Raw genomic sequence first — 9177 nt, forward strand, 5'->3', positions numbered from 1 at the left:
CGCGCACCAACGCGCAATGTAGCTCTAAGTTGAACTGTAGGATATGTAGAGGTTATAAAAATGTATAATTAAGTTGAGGAAATGCTAGATGAGGAATTCCCACCATTATTGGCATGCCCAAAAGGTCAACTAGCCTACTCACTAGATTACCCCGATTTTCCTCCCATCTTGTCAACAGCTACCCACCCTTTTCTTTCCCTCCAAGCTCCCGATCCTCTGGTGCAAGAAGAAGCAGAAGCCGCTACCATTCCAAGCTTCCAACAGCCTTCCATCTTCAGCCATTCACACCCCAATCTTCAAGCTTCCATTTCCAGCTTCCACCCCCATTCCTTGCTGCTGTCTCGATCGAGCAAGGAAAAGGAGGATCGCAGCTCCTCCTGCTGCTGGAGTTGTGTCGGACCAGGGGAGAAGGAGAAACTAGCTGCCATTTTTCTTTCCTCCAACCACAGACCCTTCCAAGCTGACCCTCTGTGGTTCTAGGAGAAACTTGAGGAACTAGAAAATACCTTTAGCTAGTAAACAACCTGCTTGAAGGTAACAAACTCCAGCTTAACCCCTTAGCCAAAAAAAAAAAAAAAGAATTTCAGATTTTAGAAGCTTTTGTTCTTGAAATTTCTAGCTTGTGTTGATAAAATTATTGGGTGGCTGATCCTCTAAGCTAATGATGGATGAAGCTAGAGGTGATTTATGTATTTATATGTGTGTTTTGCTGAAGTTAGAGGTTGAGAAAATTTTGAAAGAATGGAAAGAAATGCTGGCCGAATGGGAAGGCAAAAATTCCAGCTTTGTTGCCGCTTATCTTCCTGCTATTTTTGCTTAAGTAATGAACTGAACTGTTTGTTGGGATGTTAGCCTAGTTGGTTGTGGTTGTTATGGACATGATGTATGAGTTTAGAAGTAGAAAATTTTTTAGGAAATGAAGAGAAAATTCTGCTCTGCTAAATCGAACCAACAAGCCTATTTTTCTTCCAACTTTACTCGAATTTTTGAGCTGGTTTTGTGAAGTAATTGAGCTACTTAAATCATGTATATGTTAACCTATATGTGTAGTGTAGTTTTGGCTGAATTATAGCTTTTGGGTAGTTGAAAAATTTTGGACAAATTGAAGGGAAAGAGGACTGCTGCTGTCCAATGAACCTCCAGCTTTGCATAGGAAATGTTGAACTGTTTTCACGTTAACTTGAACCCAATCGATTTGTGTTTAGTTCAGGGGTTTGTATAGCTCAATTTGGGACAAAAATCTAGTAGAGTTTACGTCCAAAAAGTGGACCAAAATTTTGTTCTTCATGATTCTACTAAAACAGATTTTTCCGTTTGAAATTGGAATTTGACAAACTTAAGGAGTTTCTATTTTATAGAAATTCTAAAGGCTAGTTTTACTTGGTTTTTATGATTTCCTCTTAAAAGAAACTTCCTCAGATATTTTTTTTGGGGAAAAGTAGAGGGGAAATTTCTCTAAGTGGTTTAAATGTGATTTTCTCAACTTGTGACACCAAATTTATTGTTAATTATTTGGGTGGTTCTAAAAATTTGTTGGTGGAATATTTGAAGAATTTAACAAGTTTTTGGTTTTATAGAAACCTCAAAAGTTAATTCCACTTGATATTCGTGACTTTCACTTTGAGAAAACGATTAAAGCTAGTTTGGAATCCTTGAGTGGAATTAAATGCTAGTTAACTCGAGTTAAACTCGCCAACTCAAAAGTAGAAATTTATGTGAATTATTTGTATGTTTTTTTAGGAGTTGGTGAAGGGCACAATCTTGGTCAAAGTTTGGAATTCTAAACACTTCACTTAAGGTGAGTGTCTCTCGCATGAATTGTGTTTAACTGCTAGATGAACTACTTATTATAAGTACTTGCCTGAGATACCATGAAATATGACCTGTTATGTGGTCATGTGAAATACCATAAGTACAAGGTTTGCAATGTCGATTGGAGCGCGGTCTCGTCGACTAAATAAACCAAACGGAAGCATGTACAACGCTCTAATGGAGTGGGAGGTACCTCTCGGTCGTTTTGGTAAAAGTACTTGCAATATTCATGTTGGAGTCGGGCCCGAAAATAAGGGAGAGGTCGTTGCTAGGAGACAAGTAGAGTAGGAAATATTCTACATGGAGGTTAGGTAGTGAAAGTTGACGGAGTGTCAACTACTAAAAATTTCCTGATCAAGCGTGTGGACGTTGGCTCCTGAGAGCCCCGTATCCTTTTCTTGTCATGTTAATTCGCTTTCTTAAATTATTAATTGCTTACTTGACAACTTATACTTGTTAAATTGGCCCTATGTGAATTGCATGTTTCGAGGCACCACTGAGCTATTGGCTCATCCCTTCCAATTTGTTTTCCTTGACAGGTTCTGAAATGCAAGAAACCTTGGAGATCTAGAATAGAAATGTTATCTTTGGAATGCCCACTTTTGTAATTGTACTTTGGGAAAACTTTAGTATCTTTTGGATGACTTTTGTGTCTTTGGGAAAATGTGAATCTTGTGGTGCTTTTATGCCCTGGATTAGGAACTTTACATTGTAAATTAAGTTGAAGTTAAGTATTTTAAATTCGACGTTTTCATTGGTGCTTGAATTTTACTTTTGGACGGGGTAAGTTGAATGGTACGATTTGTTTAAGTACTTGGCTTATTCGGGAGGTAAAGTTTATTTACGAATTATATTTGATGATGTTAGCTAGTTGAGCGAGTGAGTCCTAGCGAGAGTTAGGCAGACGACCCGCCAACCCTTTGGTTCGCCTTAGGGGGAAGTCGGGCCGTCACATATAATTGATGAAATTTCTGCAAAGATAGATGTCATGTTCGTTCTAATTCTAAAATTTTTTGTGGTTGCAAGTGACGTTAAATCGTGGAGTAAGTGTGAATGTCTTCATTTAAATAGTAAATTATGCGTATTAAATTGATGATTACTTGTTAAAACAATCCCAAAAATTGGATTTAGGAGGGCAAATACACTGGACAAGCATTGGATGAGCAATTTTGGGCTTTGTTGTTGAAAATTGGCAAGATAAAACTTATTAGGTTGAATTGTAAGACAATTAAAAGTACTATAATTCCCTAACCTTAATAATACCAAGTATGCTAACTAATTGCTATTTCTTTTTTCTTTTTTTTGTTCAGTGTATAAACCAGTCCCTAGGAACAATTTTAGTATATTAGTTTGATTCCTTTATAGAAACCAAACAACTCCTATTCTTTGTGCAGAATAAAGTTAGTTGAGTCCTAATTTTTTTTTCACGCAATTGCAATCCCTATCCCTAAAATGTGATCAAATAGTGATGATTAGCCATATTTTAGAGCACCTAAGAAAAATCATCTTTGATTTCTTAGGTTGATTTTTAGCTTACCAAAAGATCACACCGTATCAAACAATACCAAATACCCAAAGAAAAAATTAAAAAAAGAAAAGAAAAACTTTTTAACACGTTGAATACTTTAATGTCTTGAAAATAGCCACATGCATGCATTTTACACACCTATAGACTTTTACCCTTTTTTGTTTTTTTTTTATATTGACAAACATTATGCTTCGCTAGTCATGTGTATTATTTTGACATTTCTAGTCTTACTTTATATTATAAAATTAAGGATAAATTACATTAACCTCCCCTCTACTTTTTATCAAAAGTCAAAAACCCTTATTGAATTTAGAATTATAAGAATCTTCCATCTTATTTGTGAGAAAACATCAAAAACTTCCCCTACTCTTAATAAAGAGAGAGAAATTAATATTTTTGTCATAAATTGACTTCAATGTATCCAAAATGCGCTTACAATGATATAAATAATTATTTCCAAAAGAAAATAAAAAGAATAGGATGAGTTATAATTTCTTTTCATCAAATTTATAGTTGAAAAAGATTGATGACAATTAATTGTATGCATAGCTATAAAAGTTGGTCCTCCTTCAGTTTTATCTTTTACTTTTCAATTAACTTATTGTATTTTTAGATGTAGGTATACATTAGTTTTTCTTTTTTTTCATGCATTAACCTGGCATTAAGTTGATGTCGTGATTCCATTATCTCATATTCATGTGTATATGACTTGAGATTTCACTAGATTAAAGGATTTGATAAGTGTATGGTTTGGAGATACCTAATTTTGATTTTAATCCATGTTATTATAGAAATAGATACATGTATATACCTTTTTATTTTGATTGGTGAAAATAAAAGGTCGAAACAATAAATAATATAGGTATTCAATTTCCATGAATAAATCTCTCTTTTCTACCTTTTTCTTGCTTTTAGGAGAGAATTATAACTTTTTCTCCTTTTTGCTTAATATAAAGAACGTGAACAAGAAAAGTAAAGAGTAAACTTACAAAGTCAAAACTATCATAACTGTTAGTTGGATGTAAGTAATGATAAGAGAGGTCATGCTATTTGGAAATCAAGAGGACATGACTCTAACTTTTGCTAGAACTAGAAGAGAAGTTAGTGTAATTTACCCTAAAACTAATATTCAATTCATATTTTGCACTAGAATTTTAAAAATTTTCAGCTGCAAACTTCCTGAGCCGATGTCTAAGCCTTTATTAGTAATGATGTTATGATGACGATATCAATGTATAAAATTACAAAATTAACTATTTTAACTAAGTAATTGTGAATCATTTATGAAATTCCATCCCTTTGTGGTTAGTTCTTCTGGAAAGCAAGAATGAAGCAGTGGAGTGGAGAACTCTTACAGTTGGAATAATAACAGTAAATCTACTTTGTACTCAAATTTGTACATAATAAATGATAAATGTGGGAAAATTTTATGGTTCCTTTTTTTTTGGGTAGTAGGGAAAGGGTTGGATTTAAGAAACAGGGAGGAAGAAGAGGGATTTGAATCCAGGACCTCTAACTTTATAGTTCTTTTAGGCAAAAAATTCCCCCAATATATATCCCTTAATAAAGATAGCAGTCTATATCTTAAAAAATTTAAATTGTTCAATTTTGTGAGAACTTGAAAATTTGCTTATATTTTCTTATAATCATCTTTTATTTTGAATAGGTTAATTTATAATTCCTTTACTACTAATTTACTCCCTCAATTGTTATAATAAATAATAGAATCGAGAGTTTTACTTTTACTTTTATAGTTAAAGTAAGTTAGGGTTTTTGCGCATTTTGGTAGTGTGATCACTTGGTGAGGTGTGTGTACCAAATTTGGTGGATAAGAGCGAGTATTAAGTAAAAGGAAGTGTGTGATTAGAAGTGTTATTGATAAGTTAGTGAATCATTAGTTAAAACTGTGACGGCCCCACCTCTCCCTAGGGCGTACCCTACGGTTCCGCGTCTATAATGCGTTTCAAATTTAACGTACACTAACTTATACTAGGAAAATGATTTAAAACTGTACTTGCTTATAAAAATGCATAGAAATTTTAATATTGTAAAGGCAAGTATAAAAATGTAGGCAAAAATAAAATAATGCCTAGAAAATGTGAAAATTTTCGGGTAAAAATGTGAAAATGTCAAAAGTTTCTACCTCCGAAATTTCATGGAGGGCCTGATCCGGATATAGCTGAACGGTGGTTGAAGGCAATGATTAATATCTTCGCGGTTTTGAATTATACGAAGCAAAGACAAGTAAACTTTGCTGTATTTCAAATCGAAGGACTAGCCCGAGCATGGTGGAATGTTATTAGGGCAAAGTGGGAGAGGGAACAGATTGCATGGATATGGGCGAATTTCATAAGAGAATTTAACGAGAAGTATCTCCCATCTTTAGTCCAAGAAAGGAGAGAAGACGAGTTTATTGGGTTACGTCAGGAAACCCAAAGTGTGGCCGAATATGAGACTAAATTTACCAAACTGTCCAAGTTTGTTTCTGAATTGGTGGCCACGGAGCGGGGAAGAGTGAAACGGTTCATACAAGGATTGAATCTGAAAATCCAGGAAGCTTTAGCGGTGGTTCAGGTCAATACCTTTACGGAAGCCCTTGAGAAAGCCCAAAGGATTGAGGATGCAAAGGCACAGGTCAAAGCCTTCCAAACACGGAAAAAGGGTGCATCTGGTAGTATATTTGAGGAATCTAGCGAAAAGATAGCGCCTTCTAAAGTATAAAAAGTGAACCCTTCACCCCGCCCACCATGGACATTAGGAGCACTAGATGAAAGATCTACCAAAAGAAGTCAGATAGATCATGGGGAAATTTCTCTAGAAAGCCAAAAAGTGGCTTCTCACCTGGCCTGCGGATATTGTGGAAAGGCAAATCATACTGAGAATGAGTGTTGGAGGAAAGGGCGAAAATGTTTGATTTGTGGAAGTAGCGATCACCAAATTAGTAGTTGCCCGATGAAGCAGCCAAGGGGGAATAGTGCTCAATCACTGGATAGAACCAAACCGAAACAAGTGAATGAAAGAGAGAATCGAACAAAAGTACCGGCAAAGGTATATGCCTTAGACAACCAACAAGCTCCTGAGGCATCTGAAGGTAAAAAAAATTTCGAGGACGAAATTTCTTAAGGGGGAGAGAGTGTGAGAACCCGAAAATTTTCACATTTTCTAGGCATTATTTTATTTTTGCCTACATTTTTATACTTTCCTTTACAATATTAAAATTTCTATGCATTTTTATAAGCAAGTACAGTTTTAAATCATTTTCCTAGTATAAGTTAGTGTACGTTAAATTTGAAATGCATTATAGATGCGGAACCCTAGGGTACACCCTAGGGGGAGGTGGGGCCGTCACAAAAACAAAAGTACAAGGGAATTAATGAAAATAGGTTTGAACCGACGTGCGCCGTTTGTTACCGGTTGAGTACACTACTTGACCAATATTTTCCTACCTTAATCTCCTTGATTTTATTTCATTTAATCCTCCCTAATTTAATCCTAGTGTCAGTCGAAATTGTTGACCATAAACAAGAGGAAAAGAAAAAAAAAAAAAGAAAAACTTGGTTGCCAAGTGTTGGCAATCCAAGATAGGTTTGACCAAAGGAATTTCTTCCTTCTTATCTTTTTGTTGGGCCAAATTTTCCTCCATTTCTTCTTGTCTTGGCTGAGAGCTTGGAAAGAAAAAGGAGAGGAAAAAAACTTCCATTTCCATCTTGATTTTGCCTTGTTTGAGTTAGAATCACAAAAACTAAACCCAACAAACTAGCACTAAGGAAGCAAGGAAGCTTGTAGCGGAGAGTTTTTGGTAAGGAAAGCTTGGTTCTTTACTTTTTCATGTGGTTTTGAAGGTATAAGTTGAATAATTTCCTTTTTCTTTCTTATTCTTGCAAAATATGGTGAAGATGACTTGAATCTTGGAATATTATGGATGATACTCTAGATTTGGTGAAGATTAGCGAAATTTTAGATAGGGTTTGTGATTTTCAGCCTTGATTTATGTTGTTTAACTATTATATGTTGGTATTAAGCTTGGCTATGGACTTGTGAGGTGATTGGTAGCTTTATTGTGACTTTTTAGATTCTAGATGGAAATTTCCAGCTTTATTCGGGATTTTTCAGCTTTGGTAATATGATGATATATGCTAGAAATGAGCTACAATTGGATGATTTTATGGCCTAGATTATGAGTTGCTTTTATCTTATTACTTGTAATGTTGATTTGGGGCTGATTTGGAAAGAAAATGAAGCCTTGAAATGGCTGGAAAAAAATTGGTTAAAACAAAGGAAATACTGCCCAATTTTTCTTTCGTGGGATAAGTGAGTGAAAATGGAAATACGTGTGTGACTTGTGAGCGATTTGGGACTTAGTTATGTAGGGATGCTTAAGTTGACTTTGTGGGCGACTTATAAGCTAAAATTTTGCCCAAAAGTGTATATTTCTCAAAAACAAAGTAACGACCACTTTAAACACTATTTTCTAGTTTCTTCCACCAAGTTGCGAATTTAAACATTTTAATTGCTTCTTTATCGAAACCAAAAGAGCGAGCATGAATTTTCTAGGGTTTAATAAGTAAAATGAGTACTACTTAAATGAGTTCTATTTATTTTATTTTCTTTAAGCGAAATTTCCATATTTTGAAACCTTAGTTGATTGCAAATTGTTAAACGGTATTTTATCGCAGATTTGGATTCCAGCCAGGGAGTTGAACCTGAGTTTGGTTTTGGAAAGCAATAGCTCATTGGTGAGTGTTTCCAAGTGCATGATTGAACTTAATATTTGAATGAATGTTTTGCTAATGCGATTGGATGGTACTTGAATTGTTTGGACGGGTAAGGGTGTATTTTATCGCACTTGCCCTAATGTGACTTATTACTGTTCACTGGTTACTGTTGACTTGATATACATGTGTATGTTTCGAATATTATCTGGAATTCGAAAAACCCTGTAGTTAGTTAATCGAGTTGAGTCGGCAAGGATTTGGTCGATTAAATAACGAACCCTAGGTCTACTGCTTTGTCGAGTGGAGTGTTATCTTCTCGACTAATTGGTATACTCGAGTATTACCACCACTGTTATATTGGAGTTCGGGCTCGATAGGGGGTTTGAATGATGGATGGAAATTGGAGTTAAGTGGTGCACTACTGGACTGGTTACTCTACTTAAAAGTTGACGGAGTGTCAACTACTACTTGGTGAAGTTATGGCGGAGTTAATTCGCAAGAACTACTGTATCCTTTTATCTGAAAATATTGGACATCTAATGATTTGCTATTTGAAGTGTTATTACTCATTTTTATGAACTCTTATGCTCGCTACTTTGATATTTCAAGTTTTATACGGTGGTCAATTTGTTACTTGATTTTTGCATGATGTTTGGAACCTCACTGAGTTTTGACTCACCCTATTAGTTTTGTTTTCCTTACAGGGGGTACGAGCATGGGTGTGAGGTTGGTACAGGCTAGCGTCATCTAGTTTTTGACTTTTGTGATTGTACTCGCGCTAGTGCTCGATTAGGGTTGAATATTATCTGGAACTTAAATCTTTTGTTATATTTGGGAATGTATGAACGATTGAGACAGACTTGAGCATAAATGTACATTCTAAGTTTGAAACTGTTGTTTCATTTCCTTTTGGAGTTATAACTTGTGTTCTTGAAGTCGAGAGTGAGTGAGTACTGGCGAGAGTTGGGCAGACGGTTCGCCGAACCTTGGGGTACGCCCTAGGGAAAGGTGGGGTCGTCACAAATTTAATGGTCAAAACTACTTATTTCACCATTCAATGGTGATTTTAATATAAGGCCTAAAACATTGTACATTTTAGCCATGCCTAAAGTACATATCTTG

General features: G+C 35.3%; 1 protein-coding gene across 1 annotated transcript; it reads left to right on the top strand.

The window, feature by feature from the left end:
- The first annotated feature begins 5539 nt into the window (after window positions 1-5539).
- Window positions 5540-6061, top strand: LOC113696799 (uncharacterized). Its single transcript, XM_027216183.1, has one exon. It carries the CDS (start codon window positions 5540-5542, stop codon window positions 6059-6061), a length of 522 nt encoding a protein of 173 aa, XP_027071984.1.
- The last annotated feature ends 3116 nt before the right edge of the window (window positions 6062-9177 follow it).

The sequence above is a fragment of the Coffea arabica genome, chromosome 6e (assembly GCF_036785885.1).
Source record: "Coffea arabica cultivar ET-39 chromosome 6e, Coffea Arabica ET-39 HiFi, whole genome shotgun sequence".
Lineage (NCBI taxonomy): Eukaryota > Viridiplantae > Streptophyta > Magnoliopsida > Gentianales > Rubiaceae > Coffea > Coffea arabica.

Excerpts from the sequence above, each read along its gene's own strand:
- LOC113696799 (XM_027216183.1), top strand. The coding sequence starts at position 5,540 with ATGATTAATATCTTCGCGGTTTTGAATTATACGAAGCAAAGACAAGTA.